This window comes from Blennius ocellaris, assembly GCF_963422515.1.
Source record: "Blennius ocellaris genome assembly, chromosome: 8".
Classification (NCBI taxonomy): domain Eukaryota; kingdom Metazoa; phylum Chordata; class Actinopteri; order Blenniiformes; family Blenniidae; genus Blennius; species Blennius ocellaris.
This window is the reverse complement of record NC_137657.1, coordinates 29,652,031-29,674,094: the sequence shown is the minus strand read 5'-3', so window position 1 is coordinate 29,674,094 and position 22,064 is coordinate 29,652,031. Positions and strand designations below refer to the sequence as shown.

The following is a 22,064-nucleotide window of genomic DNA, read 5'->3' as shown; positions in this document are numbered from 1 at the left end:
GGCCATTTTCAGATGAGAAACTAGAACCTCAGACAATTTCCAAGTGGGAACAGTAACCTTGCTTTTGAGGTGTTCTGACCAGAACTGGCCTCGGCCACGGAAAAGAAAAGAAAAGAAAAAATTGAATGCAGACGTCAGTCTGGATGGAATGTGAGACTATGTGTTTGGAGGTGGAAGAGGATGGAGTGGATTGATGAACCAGACACCTGACCTCTATCCAAAAGAAGAAGCTCAGTGGTGAAATGAACTCTGAAACTAAGAAAAATGTGACTCATTTATCATTCAATCTAGCAACTCTGATGACTATGTGAGTCTATTGGTAAAATAAAGGTTAAAATCTGCTTGTGTCATTTCGCTTGGAGATTTTCCATCAAATATCTACATTTGATTGAGACATTCATCCTCTTGAACCCTCTGGGCTCGTGATCCATTTGTTTCTCAGAAAACAGTCACAATTTGGCCAAATGTATTCAACACATTCCACCATGAACGTCGTCAAAGTGGAAGGAAACATTGCAGTTAGTTTCACTGGTACCTTCTATGTCGGGGGGCTAACAGAGCTAACTGTGCTAACAGCAGCATGTGTCCTTCTGGGCAGATTATTTCCTAAATTTTCCAAAAGGTTTAATGCAGTTGCTCATTGGTTCAGTTTAGGGATTTAAATTTTTTTTTTTTTGCCAGTTTCTACTTCACTTTCCCCACAAAGCTTACATGATACCTTGTTTTGTTTTTTTATTTTAAAGTATTGATTTAGCATCTTTATAACTCCTAAAACATACTTTTGATTTAATTTCAATCTGCTGTAATAAACGAAATGAAATTTGTCAGAGGCTTATTTGTGGGTCAGTGTTTCTCCAAACATCCGGTGGGGAGTTCCTGATCTGCACGGGCCAGGATCGATTCAATGTGATGCAGAAAAGGAAAAGCAATGATTCAAGCTTCAAGAAACTTGACTTATCTTCGAGGGGCATGAGACTTTTTTGAGGCTGGTTGTGGTGGGAAGCTTTCAGAATGCACAGTGCATCACATGTTGTTTTGTTTGTGACGGTACCGCTGCAGGACAGGGTGTCCACATCCACCAGGGACACGTGAGAGTCAGAACTGGACCGTGAACCAAAGGAAGAAGGTGATCCGGTCCGTTCAGTCCCATTCTTATTTTTCCCTTTTGGTGGATCACCAGGTTCATGAGCAGCGCTTACCTGGGAAGGAATGGCACCAGCAGGTGCTCTGACACCAAACGTGTTCAGGAAAGATTCGACGAACACAACAACCAGTCCGGTGTGTTGACTCGATCTTCAAATTTCTCAAATCTCAATCCAATCGAGCGTCTGTGGGATGTGCTTGGAAAAAAAAAGTTTAGTCCGTAGAGACGGCGTCTCTGAAATCCCTGGATTCTGGTGTGCTGATACCGTCAGCACACCTCCAGAGGTCTATAGGAGTCTACATCCTGACTGCTCACAACTAGGGATGTCCGATATAATCGGAGGGCCGATATCGGCCCTCCGATTATATCGGACATCCCTAGTTGTGAGCAGTCAGGATGTAGACTCCTATAGACCTCTGGAGGTGTGCTGATACCGTCAGCACACCTCCAGAGGTCTATAGGAGTCTACAGGAGTCTACATCCTCACTGCTCACAACCCAGACAACATCAGGAGTGGAGTCATAATGTTCTGGCTGCTTGGTGTGTATTACACGGGCAACTAATATATCTGAGCCTTTTGCTTTGGTTTGTTTTCCATGTATTTTTCACACTGTAATACCAAACTGTCTGAGCCACTCTGAAACAGTCCTTTCATGGATATTGATTTTCCTCCCCAGTAAAATTAAATGGCGTGGCGGTGTTTTCTGCAGTAACAGCCACATCGCTCCAGGCTTCGGGGAACACGAGGCCCCCACTCTGCTCGCACTCTGGGGACGCGTCGCCATCATGGCCGCCGGCTGGTGGCATGTTGGATTGATGGCGGCTGCTTAGGGTCATTGGATTACAGAGTTTTTATGACGCTTGACAATCAGCCGCTGCTGTACCGCAGCCGGGCATTGTGGGATATCTCAGAGCAAATGGGCGGACGGGGGCTGCCTACTTTGAGGAGAATGGAAAGGTCATAAATTCAACACGGAGAGCCTATGCTGGGAAAAAAAAAGGTATTTTTAGCGAGTGTGATTGTTTAAACGAGCCGGTTCGTACAACTGAGGGATGGTTAATGAAGACAGATGTCACGTTATTGCTTTAATCTCATTCATGTGTGGATTATATGGGTGTCGCTGACTCGGGGAAATCAGACAAAGAACATTTATGGCAAGCAGAATGGAAAAGCGTAGTAGTGCAGAACCGACTGGACGACTTACGGCCACTAGTGATGCGGCTGCCTGCACATTTCCTGTGAAGCTTTAAATTGCGATCCAGCCATCAGTGTTTGGAAACAAATATTGAAGGTAATTGTGTCTGAAAACTGCACGGTGGCTGATTGACATATCGGGACGTCTGGTATTTTTTTAATTTAAAATGATTCCCACACAGATATGCGTGGGAATGTCCTGTCCTGATGAAGTTTCAATATTCTGATATGACTGAAGTCAATTAAGCAGTATTTGTTTTGGAGACATTTGTTCAAGATCGCAGCCTGCTAGCTCACGTTGCTCGCTACAGAAGCACGTTATGTTTTCAGTAACTACAAGCTCTAATTTATCAAATTATCACTAAATTATATTGCTATTTAGAGATCATCGTTTTTAGATCTTAATGGAAAAAATATTTTGGTGATTTCTCTGTTTATATGTGAATTCCCCCAAGGGGTAAATGGAACTTTCCCAAATGGTAATTTTAACATTTCCTACATGAAAGCACCGTCACTTTGTCCATAAAATACATGTTTTATTTGAGCAACCTTGAATGCATTTTAAGCAATTATTTGATTGAATTTCTTACAATTATTATTATTGCAGCAGTTTTGATTGTATTTGATCCTTTTATCTGAAGTTTCACAAGAAGAACTTTGACTTCCCAAAACAATGAAAAGCGAGCAACATTTCTTTGGAAAGCAAAACACATCAGCGTTTGTGTGACAATGGGACATTTTTAAGCGAAGGTGTCATATTTTGTCATAGTTTACAAAATGTCTACAAATCCTTCACAATGTATATGAAGTTTGCAGGAGACAGGAAGTTACTCTTCACCATCACTTGAAGGATGGAAGGTGAAGAACGTAGACGTGATGAGTTCACGGCTGTGAAGAACGTACACATGTGATGAGTTCACGGCTGTGAAGCACCGCGGCGGTCAGAAAGCAGCTCTGCGCTCGTGTGGATGAATTTCTGAGTTTTCTCACCTGTGAGCGTGGAGTGATGGACTGTTGGAGGAGTGGAGGAGGAACAGATGTGCAGCTGTGACACAGATGGGATGGGGGGGCCATGGGGGGGGCCATGGCTGCACTGTAATCCTCACTTAGCGGAGCGTCTCACTCCCCCGCGGGCAGTAAATGATTAGCTGCGTTGAGGGTTTGTCTTATCTGCCGTCCATGTTTGGCGCACTGCGGTCTGCACTGCAGCGCCGCTCCTCACTGCGGTGCGTCGGACTTCCATTAAAACCGTTGTGTACCTGTCCACCTGTGTGTGTGTGTGTGTGTGTGTGTGTGTGTGTGGCTAACTGAAGGAGTGACAGACCCTTGATAGATTTCCCAGCGTGTCCTTTGACAGAAACAAATAAATACACCTCTATTCCATTCTAACCACCTGCAAGGTGACGTGTTTTCATCATGTTTAAATCGGCGATATCGCTAATGGAATCTGATTAAGACTTAAAACCGCTTTAGTGGTATGGCGCTTTACAGCGAGGCTGTGCATGCATTAGTTTCTTCCACATTGCACCCCAAAGAAATGTGATTTTTTAAATTTTATTTAGATCATTTTTTCTGTGTAAAGATTATAATTTGTTGCCTGGTGAATTAATGAACACACCAATAAAACATGTATTTATGCATTTTATTAAACTAAAAATCCACGTGATGTCATTCAGCCAATCGCTGCAGCGCAGCCATTAACCTTTGAACTTACTACTTCCTGTTATTGAGAGCGCCATTACCCTGTGTAACTTACTCATAATAATGAAACATGGAGGCTTTTTGAAAAAACAAAAGATTCGAGTGATAAACTCACTGATGCCTTCGCTCTGAACAACAACAACCGACGTGTCGTTTTATCACGACGTCTCATGGTGACTGATGATTATTGTGATTGAGATTCGAACTGTGACTCCTGGTTCTCTCTATGTAGTGTTTATTAATATACTCAGATCATTGGAGAGAACCTGGTTCCCCCGGTGGAGGTTCTGGCAGCAGGAGTCACAGTCTTCGTGTTTTTAGCTTCCTGCTGCTGTCGAGGCTCCATCAGTGACTTTCTGCTGTTAAAGTTTACATTCAGTGGTGAGTTCAAGTGTCAGGCTTGTAAACCTTTCACCTTTATCACCCTGGATAAACATCTTGCGTATTGTGTCGCATGATATAGTTTTAAATAGCGAAGCTTTGACTGTGAGTGACTGTTCCGTACGCTGTGCGGAGCGCACCTTGTGGGTGTTCCAGGAGTCACACCAACAAATGCGACTCTATGGTTGGTGCGTTCAGGTGCATCACGTAACCCCGACATTTCTTTTTTCCATTTTAAATTTGGTGGGTGGGGCTCATGTTGCGGTGTGCTCAATAGTCCAGAAATCACGGTTTGTATGTTTGGAATCTTTGGAACCTTATGGTTGGTGGACAACAACGGGCTTTTTCTGCTTTGACTTTGAAGAACATGTGTTTTTAAAATGATACCATTAATATGAAATAATTAACTAATACCATATAATGATAGCATTAAATTGGCATAAAGAGAAAGTTGCGTCAGTGTTCAGTCAGTCTTACATGTTTTCACGTCCTCCTACTTGAACCTCAGGGATGAGCTCCACGCAGCTCTGCAGGTTTGTTTGTGTTTATGAAGCCACATGCTAATTTCAAGTGTGACCGGAGAGAAAACATGCAAGACTGTTGGTGCCGTGACTATTCAACACCTTCACCCCAAAAATAGGAAAGTACAATGATATTAGCAAATCTGACAAAAGCCAATCAAGTGAAAAGCTGCGGTGTCTGATTGTGCTGCAGCCAGTACTTACCTAGAAACGCTAAAACGTTCAGACTAAAGGTGCGTGGCAGCGGCGGTGTGCATGGCTTTGGTCCAAAAGGAGAGTTACTGTATAACTCACCCAGTGAGAACAGTGAACGGTTGGTGACAGACGGGGTGTGAGGACCCTGGGGTCCGCGGCCATGCTGAGCACTGCAAAGCTTCACAAGCTTCTAACTGGACACGTGGACGTCATGGCTATGCTGACAATGGAAGGATGCGGCTGGATCAGGTTTCATTCATTCATCTTTCCTTCGTGGATCGTGGGGATGTGCATTATCCATCATGGCATGAGAATGCAACATGGAGAGGAAGCATGCCAGAGGAGGCGGTGCAGCTAGAGACGGAGTTCAGGCTGTTTGAAGGTCTGGAGGAGCTGCTGCTGTCAAACACCGGCTCACTGTTCTGTTCCTTTATCTTGTAGAAGTCAACCAGGGGGAACTTGTTTCTTTTTTCTTTCTAATCAAGGAAACAATCCCTTGTAGTAGTTACTAGATATGGTGTGGATCAGAATAATTCAGACTTACACATCCTACAAACATGCTCTATTAGTGGGAATTATTATGAACATTTGACTTTAATTCCTCTTGGCTTGTGTTTTCATTGTAAACGTTTTGGTTCCAGATCCAGAGCTTTGACACCATTCTGAATTCTACCACTCCTAAAATACTTTGTAGAACACTGTAAAACATAAGCAGGCATCAGTCAACTTCCATGCATTGTGTTCAACCTGGGAAGTATCACGAGTGGTTGATTAGTGGAGAGCTCAGCCTCTGGGGGCGTCAAGGTGACCCGGGAAGGAGGCCAGGGACACAACCTTCAACCGGTTCTCATCAGTCACTGAAAAGAGCCGTTCAAATGACCCACTGGTTCAGGAACGTCACAACGTCACGTCACGTCACAACGTCACAACGTCACGTCACCACGTCACGTCACAACGTCTCAACGTCACCAGCACGAGGCTCCGGCTGACGTTCAGCTGGGAAACCTGCAGTTCTCGCAGGTATTTGTCAGGATTGTGTCGACCCGGGAGGATTTGGTTGACACTGTGGTGGATTTTGCTCTGAGCACCTTTCTAAAGATTGTCCTTCATGGGTTTTTCACTCCTCTACTGCATTATTGCTTCCACAGTGTGGCCCTGACAACAAACATGGAGATTTATCTCACCCACTAACAAGTTGTACCGACAGGAAAACATCTGTGTTGTTCGTCACTTTATCAGTAGTGATGGTCCTGATGGGAACTGCTTTTTAGAAACACCTTCAACTACATGTCTGCCATTTAACAACCATGTACGTAAACGGACATACAGGAATGGAAGGAAGCAGTTAGACGTCTTTAAAACTGGTAAACCTTGTGCTGAACTTTATCTCCCTGGAGGCTGAAAGCAAATGTGAAGATCAGCAATTCTCAAACTTCAAACTGTCCGAAGATGATGAAACTTTGGCACAAAAATAGATTGAGGCTCCTCCTCAAGTCCCAAAAATGTGTTTTATCTTCTCATGTATGTACCAGTTCCCTTTTCTGCTTCACTGTTTAGAAAGACTACAAAGTGCATATGGCATGAGGAATTATTATTATTATAATTATTATTATTATATTCCCCGAGACCAGCCTGTATGAACTTTCTACCTGTGTGTCTATGGATGTAAATAAGCTGGTGTGTGTGTGTGTGTGTGTGTGTGTGTGTGTGTGTGTGTGTGTGTGTGTGTGTGTGTGTGTGTGTGTGTGTGTGTGCTGATGAGATGGTTCCTCACACACAGCTGGTGGTCCCTGCACCCCGAGAGCCAGGTTAGTCTGCAGAAGCCTCGGCAGCAGGCAGGAAGAGAGGAAAAAGCAGCAGGAGGAGCAGGAGTGGGAGGAGGAGCAGCGGGAGGAGGAAGCGGAGGAGAAGCTGGGAGGGGGGGGGGGGGGGGGGGGGGGAGAGGGAGGAGAGGGAGGAGGAGAGGGAGGGGACAACCATGGTAATCATGGAAATCTGACAGACCAGCATGGAGATGACAAAGAAAGGCTCCACTGAAAGTCTATGAAGCGTGAGATTCAGTGGAAAATCGTGTGTCTTGAATCAGTTTTGTGAAAGATTTAACTGAGGTTAAATTAGCAGGAATAATTTTCTGCGGCCTATTTTAACCCACGCTGACACTTCCTTGGGGTAACATGAGGTCTTCCTTTGAAGCAAGGCGTTATCGCAGCAAAGGTTCAAACTCTCTCTCCCTCAAAAAGTGCTTCCATTTGAAAAACAACATCAGGCACTTGGTGTGCTCCAGATGTAAAGTGAGCTCCTGGAAGTGAAACTGACAGGTTTCTCACTTCCAGGTTCACCCAGTGTTTCTGGGCGGAGAGTGATGCTGAAGCTTCGCTCGCTCCGGAGTGAAAAAAGCTTCAAGCCCAGCAACTCCAAAGCTGCTCTTTTCCTCCACGCATCTTGTTGGGTAACAAGGAGATCAGATACTGGAGGTATGAAAGCAGAGGTTTGCAGCTGTGCTCACACTGGGGATGTTTGCTGCGGCTACTTGTGGACGAATTGGAACTGCTGTGGATCTGCTCCAGTGTGAAAATGGAGTTAAAGCAGTTGCTGCATCTTCTAGTTTGCTGTTGACTGGATGTGAAGCTAACTGGCGTCACGATCCTCCATGTTGGACGTGTCCATCATGTCCAGCACTGCAGACGTCTCCTTCACCTCCCGGGGCTGCAGGAGCGACAGGAGGAACCACAGGAGTCCTTTCTAGACTGGCGGGACCAGGATGTTTGGAACTATGGAGGATTCAGAAGGCTTCTTCACAAATCATCGCTATGGGACACAGTCCACGCTGATGTGTTTGCTCCTGGTTCGTGGAAGTAGAAAAAGAGCTGACTCGTAGAAGACAACATGAAAAGTGAGCTATGAATATAAAATATACGTGTGTGACTCACTTCAGCTCATCACATGACCAGGGTGAACACAGCTTAGCAAAACACTAACATTCAATTGTGTCACTGCGTTTTGCAAAGTTAGTTATGGTTAAATAATGGAACATGACTCTTGTACTTGATGCAATAGAAATAATATTGAATTGAGATGAAGTCAAAATGACTTTCGACTTACATGTTTTAATGTGAAGTACTGTGGAGAGTTTTTGACTGAAGTGTGATCTCCAACAACAAATACAGTATTTTAAAGTCAGCTTTGGAGTTGTTTGCTTTTCTTTTCACTTGAGTTTGGATGAAGTTCTTTCCCTCATTGAGTTTGTCCCTTTATTCTCCTCGTTCTGAGGATGAACCACCATCATTCCCAAACCTTCAGATGATTCCTTTACAATGAGCGAGCTGGTGGAGCAGCGGCGATGTGGGAAATGTGAAAAGCACTGAGAGGATGGATCCAAATAAAAAGCCTACAGAGGTCTACAGTTTGTAAAGTTATGAAATGTTTATTTATACTTTTATTAAAATCTTTAACAAGTGTATAATATGTTCTGACAATACTCTTATCTTGTGGTATTACAATCTGTCTAGTAAATGCAGGCACCTCAAAATCACATGGAGCATTAACGAGTCGCTCCACCATCCAGGAACCCTACGAGCAGGTCTTGTGTTGTGGAAGAGGCTCTATGGCTCATCCCATCAGATCAATGACTAACTGCTATTTTTGCTCCTTTCTAATGTTACAGAACAGAAGTAATTATAAAATGCAAATTGCAGGGTGTGCACTGTCAAGCATGTGAAACACAACAAAGAGATGCTTAGCAGCACATTTTTCAACTTGACACGTTGAGCATCACAGTGACACAACAAGCCCACAGTGGAGGAGGAGGTGGTCTTCTATTGTGTGACGACCAATGAAACAAAATATATGGTGGATTATTCACAACAAAAACATAGCAAATTGCTCATTTTCACAAATTAGCTGGACGTCATGATGCTGGACGGTGGCATACATCAGCCGAGTGTTGAAACGTCTGAAGTGTCTGAGTGAGAGGAAACAGTTGGGCTGAGATTTATTGCTTTTCCAGCTTTTGTCTGATGCGTATCTCCAAGCGTTAGCCGCTGCATTCATCATGGAGGATTGTCTTAACCCAGAAATAAAGTACCGTTTAAAGCTTGTTGTGTTTTTCCCCCTAAAGCTTCTGTTTAATCGCCTGTTTTTCCGACTTTGCACTGGATGTTACAGACGAATGACTTCCGTGGAATTTGGCATTGATTCGACTGACTGATCAACATGTTTAGGAGAAAATGTGTCTGAGGTCCCATTTCTATCAACGCTTTCACTGAAAATGCATCTTTTTGCATTTTTGATTCAGAAAATGTTGTGTTGGCGTTCACACGCTATTGTTTTGAAAATATCGTCCATTTACAAGGAAATGTTGAAAACGACATAGTTAGCATGAGTTGGCATTATTGTTAGTTTTTGTAACGAAGCAATTGGGCTGTGCAATTTATTGTGGCTTGCAAACATGTTCATCCTTTGAGCTTTTCCACATTTCGTCACATTAAAACTCCAAATGTAAACGTCTTTTAGTGGGATTTCACCTGACAGACCAGCACAACGGGCCACTGGAAACAGAAATGATACGTGGTTTTCAAATGTCTTTACAAATACAAGACTGACAAAAAGTGCAAAAGTATTTAACCCCCTTGACTCTGATTTGCCAAAATGAAATCCAGTGCAACCAAAGGCCTTGAATAGAGTCCAGCTGTGTGAACTCTAGTGTCAGCCCAGGTCCTCAGACGTGCACATCACCCCCCACTGGGAAGCATGGTGGAGGAAGCATCATGCTGCGGGGATGCATCTAACGAGGACTGCACCTGACACATCGGTTGTTCCTGTTGCAGTGACAATAAAGACGTTCTATTCTATCTGTGCTTGGTTTCTAGCTGAGATCAGCTCCAGCGGCTGAACCTCCTCATGAAGCCGCTGCTCTGCTGTTTCTGGATCAGCAGGTCGGCAGCAACGCTTCAATCAAGTCACAGGTGCTGCTCCTGATGAACAGCTTGATCGTCCACTGGGGGGGGCAGCCAACCGAATAAATAACATATTTTAATGAATTCTTGAAAAACACATGACCTCCTTCAGGGATGGAACCCAGACCTGGCACCGTGCCAGCAGACTCTGGTGGTTGTGTGTGGGACGGACACTCGTCACATTAACTCGCTCAGTTTGATCTTTTTCTTCCGCTCTGAATAAACTGGCGGACGTTTGGCTTCCAGCAGGACAACGAGCAGAACCGTGGAGCCGGAGCTCCGAGGGAAAGGTTCAGGTGTTCCAATGGAAGTCCAGACCTTCATCTGACTGACAATCTCTGGAAGGACTTGAAAACGGTCGTTGACAGACTTTCCACCCGATCTGACGGAGCGTCAGGTCAAGACGTGGCTCTCTAAAGTATTGACACATTTATAGATCATCCTTTTGTGTTCTTTCTTTGGACAAAGAAATGAAAACCATGTATCATTTTGCTGCTTCTGCACAATTATGCAGCATGTTTTGTTGGGCAATCACATAAAATCCCAATAAATGTCGTTTACATTTGTGTTTAGAATGTTACAAAATGTGGAAAAGCGGGATCAATACTTTTGCAAGCCACTTTATGCTGCAACTTTATCACCACCCACTCATACGTTCCGGTTCACCGTGCATTTATGTGCTCCAAATGTAAAATTAAATCACTGTACAGTTTGGAATAAATTAGTGTTTAGCGACAGGTAAATGACATAAATTGTGCAAATAACTATACAAATGTTATTGATTTACAGCCCTGTGGTGATGGGAATAAATAAAAAAACAAACAAAAAACAAATAAATATACAAATAAATAAATAACAAGGTCTAGTCCCAGCAGGGTGAATAAGAAATAAAAAAGAACCAATCTCAAGGCACAAACACATTTAGCATTGGCTGCTTGCTGCACAGAACATAGATCCTGTTCCAGAGTTCAGAACGTAAAGAAGCTGACTGGACGTTTGGTCGGAATCTGTCAACATATAATAAACTGTCATGAAGCCACATCCTTTACTTGATCCACTGATCACAGAAAGACATGTTACTACCAGAACAAAGGGTTTGTCTCGGACTTGGTTCATAGTTTGAAACTTGATTTGCTGATGTCACTAATGTAACGACGACCTCCTGCAGAAATCACGACACATTTATGTATTCCTGATGTGCTGCAGCTTGGAAGGCCAGTGGGACTTACAAGGCCTGTGATCACACAGGAAGTCCAATAACCACTAAATGGTGGTTAGTTTTCGTGTTCTCCATGTGGACCAAACACAAAAAATGGTTATTTTCGTTTTTGCCCTTGTTTTTGTGTTAATCGTTGAGGGAAAAGTCTAAACGAAATGAGAGCAACTTTATACACGTAATTAAAGAAGAGTTGAGGTACGCAGTGTCAGGATCAATAGTCGGGACGGACTGGAATGGTCAGAGGTCAGATTGTGGGAGCGTACTCTCGGAGGGTTGGAGAAGTTACTTTAGAGACAAGTTACCCTGGAATACTTTGACCAGGAGTTCAAGACGTTGCCTGTGCAAAGCTGGTCGACGGCCAATCAGAGGGCACATTTAAAAACACATCACTGTCGCTGTATGTGCCTGGTGGTTGTGAGTATTGAAGTAGGGCTTTGTGAGGAGTCTGGATGAAGGTAAGGCAGCTGTATGGTCCTGGAGGGGTCGTGACCTCGAGCGCTAACATAACACTCTCAATACTGTCGATTCTCTGATGTGGACGTTGTTGGGTTTTTTAACTTTATTGATCTGTTTTGGAACAGTTGGTTTTATTCCTCACCTTGTTGTTGTTGTGTGTCTGTTGTTTGTGTCAAAAGCACATTTGATGAATTGCTCTAAGAAAAAAACAATCACAAGCATGACGGCTATCATTTTCCATCAGTTGTGTCCTGGATTAAAGGTTAGCGAGTACAAAGTAGAACTCAGGCTTTTTGTCCAGGCGTCACTTCCTCGTTTTGACCCGACGCCACAGGTTTTCTTCCACAAAACTCTACATGTTACAGGACATACTTTTAAAACATGGATTCCTGTGGATCTACGTCACTAACTGAGGTTTGTGTTGATCGTTAAAACAAGTAAAGTTTCTGTAGTCACCTCCTGGTTATTGATATTGACAACTGAAGTAGTTCCACATCACAGTGGTTTGAAAAGGTTTGGGCACCCCTGTACATTTTCATGATTTTCCTCTATAAATCATTGGTTGTTTGGATAAAAACTTCCAGTTAAATATATCTTATAGGAGACAAACACAGTGATATTTGAGAAGTGAAATAAAGTTTATATGATTTACAGAAAGTGTGCAAGAATTATTTAAACAAAATTAGGCATGTGCATAAATTTAGGCATCACAAAAGAAAAATGACTCAATATTTTGTGCATCCTCCTTTTTCAGAACTAGCAGCCTCTAAACACTTCCTATAGCTTCAGTGAGGCTCTGGGTTCTGCTGGAAGGTATTCTGGACCGTTCTTCTTTACACATCCCCTCCACTTCATCAGGTTTGATGGTTTAACCTTTAAATCACCATACATTTTCAATAACATTCCGGTCTGGGGACTGAGATGGCCGTTCCAGAACGTTCTACTTGTTCCTCTGCAGGAACGCCTTGGTAGATTTTGAGCAGTTTAGGGTCATTGTCTTGTTGAAAGGTCCAGCCAACTGATTCCTGGACATTGTTCTCCACAATCTGCTGGTATTGAGAGGAATCCATGCGCCTCTCAACTATAACAAGATTCCCAGTCCCTGCACTGGGAATCACCCACACAACCCCACAGCAGGAACCACCAGCACATTTTACTGGAGGCAGCAAGTTCTTCTCTTGGAATGCTGAGTTCTTTTAACGCCCCTGGTTCTGCCCAAATAACTATTGTAGTGTTAGGGTTAGATGTTGAACAATCATTGCTTTCATCATTTCACACTTGTTGTGAGGCTCCATGTTGCCTCTTCAGAGACGAGGCAAAGTGAGGCACTAACAATGGACCTCCTTAAATAGCCTTGCTCATGATTGGCCTCACCTGTGTATGTAGGTGAAGGGTCACTGAGGTTACCAAACCAATCTGGAGTTCCAAGAATTAGTGCTAAAAGTATTAAAATCAATAAGATATAAGGGTGCCTAAATGTATGCACATGCCTAATTTTGTTTAAATATATTTCTATTTATTGTTTTGAATTGTTTTATTCTTATTTGTAGTTTCTTAATGTGTTTGTAGTTTTTCATCTGTTTTTATTTTAATTTTATGGTTTTATACTTATTTAGTGTTGGACTGTTTGGTTTTATGTGCAGTATGTGAAGCACTTTGTAAACGCTTCGTTTTTAAAATGTGCTATATCAATAAAGTGGATTGGATTGGATAAATAATTCTTGCACACTTTCTGTAAATCATATACATTTTATTTCACTTCTCAAATATCACTGTGTTTGTCTCCTATAAGATATATTTAACTGGAATTTTTTATCCAAACAACCAATGATTTATAAAGGAAAATCCTGAAAATGTACAGGGGTGCCCAAACCTTTTCAAACCACTGTATGTGTTGGTAACGTACGTCTGAAAAGAACATTAAATACACCGGAACAATTATGTGTCTTGCATTTGTGTCTAAATACTGTGTTTGCTGTTTTATGTGGTTAAACACTGAAAGAAATACTGAAGCAGCTTCAGGCCCTGAAGAACCGACTCTACTGGAACCCTGACGACCCTCGTCCACCGACCCTACTGGAACCCTGTCGACCCTCGTCCACCGACCCTACTGGAACCCTGACGACCCTCGTCCACCGACTCTACTGGAACCCTGTCGACCCTCGTCCACCGACCCTACTGGAACCCTGACGACCCTCGTCCACCGACTCTACTGGAACCCTGACGACCCTCGTCCACCGACCCTACTGGAACCCTGACGACCCTCGTCCACCGACCCTACTGGAACCCTGACGACCCTCGTCCACCGACTCTACTGGAACCCTGACGACCCTCGTCCACCGACCCTACTGGAACCCTGACGACCCTCGTCCACCGACCCTACTGGAACCCTGACGACCCTCGTCCACCGACCCTACTGGAACCCTGACGACCCTCGTCCACCGACCCTACTGGAACCCTGACGACCCTCGTCCACCGACCCTACTGGAACCCTGACGACCCTCGTCCACCGACCCTACTGGAACCCTGACGACCCTCGTCCACCGACCCTACTGGAACCCTGACGACCCTCGTCCACCGACCCTACTGGAACCCTGACGACCCTCGTCCACCGACCCTACTGGAACCCTGACGACCCTCGTCCACAGACCCTACTGGAACCCTGACGACCCTCGTCCACCGACCCTACTGGAACCCGGACGACCCTCGTCCACCGACCCTACTGGAACCCTGGCGACCCTCGTCCACCGACCCTACTGGAACCCTGACGACCCTCGTCCACCGACCCTACTGGAACCCTGGCGACCCTCGTCCACCGACCCTACTGGAACCCTGACGACCCTCGTCCACCGACCCTACTGGAACCCTGACGACCCTCGACCACCGACCCTACTGGAACCCGGACGACCCTCGTCCACCGACCCTACTGGAACCCTGACGACCCTCGTCCACCGACCCTACTGGAACCCGGACGACCCTCGTCCACCGACCCTACTGGAACCCTGACGACCCTCGTCCACCGACCCTACTGGAACCCTGACGACCCTCGTCCACCGACCCTACTGGAACCCTGACGACCCTCGTCCACCGACCCTACTGGAACCCTGACGACCCTCGTCCACCGACCCTACTGGAACCCTGACGACCCTCGTCCACCGACCCTACTGGAACCCTGACGACCCTCGTCCACCGACCCTACTGGAACCTTGACGACCCTCGTCCACCGACCCTACTGGAACCTTGACGACCCTCGTCCACCGACCCTACTGGAACCTTGACGACCCTCGTCCACCGACCCTACTGGAACCCTGACGACCCTCGTCCACCGACCCTACTGGAACCCTGACGACCCTCGTCCACCGACCCTACTGGAACCCTGACGACCCTCGTCCACCGACTCTACTGGAACCCTGACGACCCTCGTCCACCGACCCTACTGGAACCCTGACGACCCTCGTCCACCGACACTACTGGAACCCTGACGACCCTCGTCCACCGACCCTACTGGAACCCTGACGACCCTCGTCCACCGACCCTACTGGAACCCTGACGACCCTCGTCCACCGACCCTACTGGAACCCTGACGACCCTCGTCCACCGACCCTACTGGAACCCTGACGACCCTCGTCCACCGACCCTACTGGAACCCTGACGACCCTCGTCCACCGACCCTACTGGAACCCTGACGACCCTCGTCCACCGACCCTACTGGAACCCTGACGACCCTCGTCCACCGACCCTACTGGAACCCTGGCGACCCTCGTCCACCGACTCTACTGGAACCCTGACGACCCTCGTCCACCGACCCTACTGGAACCCTGGCGACCCTCGTCCACCGACCCTACTGGAACCCTGACGACCCTCGTCCACCGACCCTACTGGAACCCTGACGACCCTCGTCCACCGACCCTACTGGAACCCTGACGACCCTCGTCCACCGACCCTACTGGAACCCTGACGACCCTCGTCCACCGACCCTACTGGAACCCTGACGACCCTCGTCCACCGACCCTACTGGAACCCTGACGACCCTCGTCCACCGACCCTACTGGAACCCTGACGACCCTCGTCCACCGACCCTACTGGAACCCTGACGACCCTCGTCCACCGACCCTACTGGAACCCTGACGACCCTCGTCCACCGACCCTACTGGAACCCTGACGACCCTCGTCCACAGACCCTACTGGAACCCTGACGACCCTCGTCCACCGACCCTACTGGAACCCGGACGACCCTCGTCCACCGACCCTACTGGAACCCTGGCGACCCTCGTCCACCGACCCTACTGGAACCCTGACGACCCTCGTCCACCGACCCTACTGGAACCCGGACGACCCTCGACCACCGACCCTACTGGAACCCGGACGACCCTCGTCCACCGACCCTACTGGAACCCTGACGACCCTCGTCCACCGACCCTACTGGAACCCGGACGACCCTCGTCCACCGACCCTACTGGAACCCTGACGACCCTCGTCCACCGACCCTACTGGAACCCTGACGACCCTCGTCCACCGACCCTACTGGAACCCTGACGACCCTCGTCCACCGACCCTACTGGAACCCTGACGACCCTCGTCCACCGACCCTACTGGAACCCTGACGACCCTCGTCCACCGACCCTACTGGAACCCTGACGACCCTCGTCCACCGACCCTACTGGAACCTTGACGACCCTCGTCCACCGACCCTACTGGAACCTTGACGACCCTCGTCCACCGACCCTACTGGAACCTTGACGACCCTCGTCCACCGACCCTACTGGAACCCTGACGACCCTCGTCCACCGACCCTACTGGAACCCTGACGACCCTCGTCCACCGACCCTACTGGAACCCTGACGACCCTCGTCCACCGACTCTACTGGAACCCTGACGACCCTCGTCCACCGACCCTACTGGAACCCTGACGACCCTCGTCCACCGACCCTACTGGAACCCTGACGACCCTCGTCCACCGACCCTACTGGAACCCTGACGGCCCTCGTCCACCGACCCTACTGGAACCCTGACGACCCTCGTCCACCGACCCTACTGGAACCCTGACGACCCTCGTCCACCGACCCTACTGGAACCCTGTCGACCCTCGTCCACCGACCCTACTGGAACCCTGACGACCCTCGTCCACCGACCCTACTGGAACCCTGACGACCCTCGTCCACCGACCCTACTGGAACCCTGACGACCCTCGTCCACCGACCCTACTGGAACCCTGTCGACCCTCGTCCACCGACCCTACTGGAACCCTGACGACCCTCGTCCACCGACCCTACTGGAACCCTGACGACCCTCGTCCACCGACCCTACTGGAACCCTGACGACGCTCGTCCACCGACCCTACTGGAACCCTGACGACCCTCGTCCACCGACCCTACGGCGGCAAACAACTAATAATCTCAGGGTGCAAATCTCAAGCAAACCTGTGAAGGTGAGGTTCTGATGCGGTGAGGTGAGCCGGTCGACACAGCAGGGTGCAGAAACACACGGCAGTCGTGACTTTAGTGCAGCAGCCAAGACGACGATATTCACTGTCAACACTGAACTCAAACCAAGTCTGGTGTGTTGTGTTTCCAACAAGTGTGTGGAAAATTTGCCACATCTGCTGTGAGCCTGCAAGGTGCCTGCTGGCTTCATTCTTTGTGTCGCTCTTTATTTAGCTCGTTGTGGGTAAATGAAGAGCCTTGTTTAGGGGATTAATGCTGTGGGGAAGTACACAAACACACCACGTATGTTTGAGCTCCATTCTAACCTGCTCTGTTCTCTCGTTACATCGTGAAACACACAAGGCCAACAAGCTGCTGGCAGCAATTGTGACAGTATTCCTTAAACTCAGAGACGACAGACTGAACTTTCTCTATAAGGAATTCTTGGCAAATCAAAACACTTCAGCATTATTTATGAGCTTGAATTGGACAGGCAGTAGCTATTGATGCTAACATTTGCCTGCTTGGCCCGGAGGAGTACCAGGGGAACAATGCATGTGAAAGCACCTTTAAAATCAAGGTACAGCTAAACTCATAATTTATGATCCAGTCAGCATTACACGCTCTACAACCATAGTAAGAATATACTCCAAAAGCACCATTTTAATCCACACAGTACCGACTGTGTGTGGTACTTCTGAAAACACGTCACATCCTGACGCCACTCGGTCCCGAGGAGCTCTATTATGTCGATCTGCTGCCAAACCTTCATTCCGGGGTCACAAACACTCTGGAGCCTCAAACTGTGATGAACACAAGCTGTGGAGGCCACACCGATCAGAACCTTTCCATAAGAGGAGCTGTTGTGTTTATTTATTCCCGGTACAATGGAATCACTTAACAAGTAAAGCCAAGGGAAACTATATGAGGTCCGGCCCACTCAAAGTCAAACGGGCTCGTCTGTGGTCACTTCTAAAGCGTCATGGTCGCATTAATGGGCGACACCCAAACCGCCCTGAAACACTTCATATCTCACACACTGAGTTTTGCTTGTTTAGGAGGCAGAATACGGCAGAATCATCTGAAGGAACTGGAATGAGTACTTTGACTGGCTGCAGAGGATCTCAGCATCGGGTTCGGTCCATTGGGAATCTCCGATCAATCCCACAAGTAGGAATTCAGAGCAAACACACAGAAAGTACATCAACTCTACACAGAAAACTAAAATAACACCGTTGGTGGGACCATTTAGATAAATTCATTGATTTTTAGTGAAGAGAACTCCCACATGGGTGTTTTATTGTGAGTGAGTGAAACCAGGTGATTGACAGCTGGTTAGAATGGAGGAGTGGATTTCCTGCACCAGAGGTCTCAACCTTTGTGACCCAAAGAGCCACTTTTGTCATTTTCTACCAAAACAAATTGAACTGGAGCACAAACACACATTTAACCTTTTAAATTAAGTGAATACAGCTTTTAAAGTTTCACATATAGTTTTGATACATGAATATAAACTGTAGTGTAGGTTGCTTTTATGAATTTCAACTAAAGAAGTGAACATTCCATTAGATTTTCGGCTGTTTTTGTACCTAATTTTGTAGGTTTCAAGTCCGGTTGTGGGACGTGACGATTATTGATCACGAAGGATTAGAACGTGACGACGGTCTGACAAAGCAGAGAGAGAGTAGAGTTTTGAGTAGAACATTCTATAGGTTGCTTTCTATGCTGACTCATCAGAAGTCTGAGTGCTCCTGCCCAAGCAGTCACAGTGAATCCCAGCGTGTTGTTCTGGTTGTGTGGCTGAAGGAGGAACTGATCCACAAAAGAAACTCCACATCGACAAAACGACAACCTTAATGTGGCGTGATGAAAATATCAGATGTCTGAGCTGTTGGATATTTAATAATCAGAGTTTAATTGTTTAAATCGCTTCAGTTACATGGCAGCTCAACATGAAAGTAGATGAAATGTGAATTTAATACGTTTTGGCATTTATCTGATGTATTTTTTTTCCGGTCTGATTATGATATTTTTTTTTTTGCTTGATAAGAAGTGGAGACACATTTTAACACATGTTGTGGAACATTTGAGTTTGGAGAGTTGTTTTATCCAAATACTGACTGCAAATCACAGGTCCAGTCTGTTTTGGAAGAAATCAATGAAATGCCATCATTATTTTATTTTAAGGTCAGCAGATTCTGATCTATATTTATAAAATGGTCATTTAAATTTGAATTTTGTATATTATCACGGTGTGATTGCCGATTATATGAAATCACGATGAAAAGGTCAAGAGTAAAAATGAATGAATACACAAACATTTAGCAGTTATGGCTTTAGTGAAATGTCCGATTGTTAAAGTGGAGAAAAGAAACCAACCGTACAATGAGACAGTTACAGGCTGTATGACAAGACTTCCTATAGTGTTCGCTTCCAAAGGAAAAGCCTCCATCAGCAGGCTAAAAATGGCTTTTGTCATAGAAAGAGGTGTGTAAACCCCAGAGGGGCGGGGCTTCTCCCCTGCTAACCAGCTAATCCCCCCGTCAAACTGCCCCGGGGGCATTTCTAACTGCACTGTTTCATTTCCTCTTAGATCATATTCAAGCTGTCATGTCAAGGTAATCTGAGAAGCGACAAGCCTGATGTAGCATGTAATCCTATTGTGTGCGTGTGTGTGTGTGTTTGTGTGTGTGTGTGTGCGTGCGTGCGTGCGTGTACAAAAATGACTTTGCCTGCCAATGCAAACACGTCATCATACAAAAGGTCCAAATAAATATAACCTTCATTGTAGTTACATTAATAGCATTACAAATATAATACATAGAAAGTTACATACAAATGTGATTATTTGACAATATAAACTGACCATCAGACTTTTTCACACAGTTCTAGCCTCACGTGGTAAATGTGCACTCATTCTAAAAGTGTACAATCCAATATTAACTCGCTAACCTATTGGGTTCATCTGCGCTATTCTGCTGAGTCAGAGGCTTCGGGGGCGGGATTTAAACATGTGCAGCACATCGCCGCCATGGCAGGAACTCTTCTCAATGTTTTCATTTCCTTTAACATAAAAATATATCATCGAGAAACATGAAACTTCTATTTTGTAATAATCTTATCAGAGAAGAAATCTTCTCATGTCATAATGTGTTATTGCTCCAAAGTTTTACAACATATCGTAAGAGCAAATCAGCATCAACCCTTTTCACCCTAGAAACTCAAGTTTTGAACATAATAACATCTTAAAGTTCTCGGTTGTATAAAATAAAAATATTCCTCAAAGTATTATTGTCTTCATCTCATTGTGTTTGGATTTATATGGTTAGCGCTCCTAAAGTTGCACTTTATCATGTTGTCACTTCCTGTCCTCTGCAGTGATTGGTGCTGGGGCAAGAGGGCGGGGCTTGGGGGCGGGGCCATCAGGGATTGGCTGAGGGCAGGTTGACTGGCGGATTGAAAGTAAACTGCATCATAGCAAAGTAATTAAGCGTAAATTAATTTAGTCTGGGAGACCGTGTTGCTAGTAATTTGTACGTGTAAATTGTAATTTTAATACTTATATGTATATATATATATAGAGAGAGAGAGGGAGAGCGGGAGAGAGTACAACAAAGTGCATAATTTAATAAATCTAAGGATGAAAATCATCCAAGATCAAGTTGATCCGATTCAATTGCTTTGAGATCGACTGAGTCATTCTTGGAATTTGTGCCTCGGCAGACAAACGCTCACATTAGCGAGTCGTTGCCTCTCCGGAGCGTAAACTACACGTGTTGGAGGCGGCGGAGCGGCGGAGCGCCGGCAGAAACACTGAGGAACAGCGAGGAGCTCAATGCATCATGGTGGGAAGCAGGATGGACCGTCAGAGAGGGAATGAGCAGCAGAGGCGTCAGCAGCAACGACGAGGTGAGGGCGGAGCAGGGGTGGAGGGGGTGGAGGTGGGGGGGGGGGGGGGGGGTGAGTCATGCAGCAGAGCAAATCCTTTGCAGTACATGTGCATGTGATCCAGCTGTGTGTCAGTGCCGACACAGCAGGTGTTCTATGTCTGAGCTCCCGTTCCCTCGGGGAAGGGTGCGGAAAGACCAACAGAAATAGAGGGGGGGGGGGGGGGGGGAGAAAAAAAAAAAAAAGAATTCGGGGGAATTTTAAGATCATGTTAGATTACATGAAGAAAAAGTTTGAGGAGTGTTTCTGGAGGTCATTTGAGATGGTGGTTAAAGTCTAGCTTGGATCCATGGTGACAGCAGAATTCCTCACGTTTCTTATCTCGTTGTCGCCATTGGGCCTAAGTGAATAAATGCAAAGAAACCAACCCTTATCTCACTGTATATGAATCAGCACGGTCATTTAAGTGTGAGCTTCCGTAAACATGACAGTAGCTAGCATATCTTTTGTTTCACTTTAGCACTTATGGACGTATTCATTGCCTCTGCCATGCCTTTCTCAGCTCATGTGGTAAGACATTCTGCTATCAGTCTGAATAACGTGAGAGACAGATGCCGCAGGCTGGTTCTTACCTTTTCGAGTTGTGCGTTCTGCTTGGACTTGTAGAGGAACTCTCCCACCGCCACGAACACGGAGAGGACGAGTCCGGCCGCCAGCACGATGAAGATCCCTCCGATGTTCTGCACGCCCAGGGCGCTGGCCTCCTTGCTCTCCTCCTCCGGACAGCCGTTCCCCCGCCACCACTTCTCCTTCATCATGTGCAGCTTGCCTTCCTCCTGAAGCTGCAGGATGGCAATAGTGATCTTATCTCTGTACGGAGAGCCTGAGGGACCGAAACACAGCAGGTCAGCAGCTTGCAGGGCGGCTTCAAGCCCACACCGACACAACTCACACTCACACACAAAAGGCTTTTCTTCTTGTACAAC

General features: G+C 46.4%; 1 protein-coding gene across 1 annotated transcript in view; it reads right to left on the bottom strand.

Annotated features, from left to right (window-relative positions):
* LOC308133904 (glutamate receptor ionotropic, kainate 2) overlaps window positions 1-22,064 on the bottom strand; it is a gene marked incomplete at its 5' end in the record, with an annotated part of 304,935 nt that overhangs the window by 8,511 nt on the left and 274,360 nt on the right. The window contains one exon of the mRNA XM_080501449.1: window positions 21,711-21,961. Coding sequence (XP_080357575.1) covers window positions 21,711-21,961 — 251 coding nt within the window. The remainder of the gene's footprint in view (window positions 1-21,710; window positions 21,962-22,064) is intronic.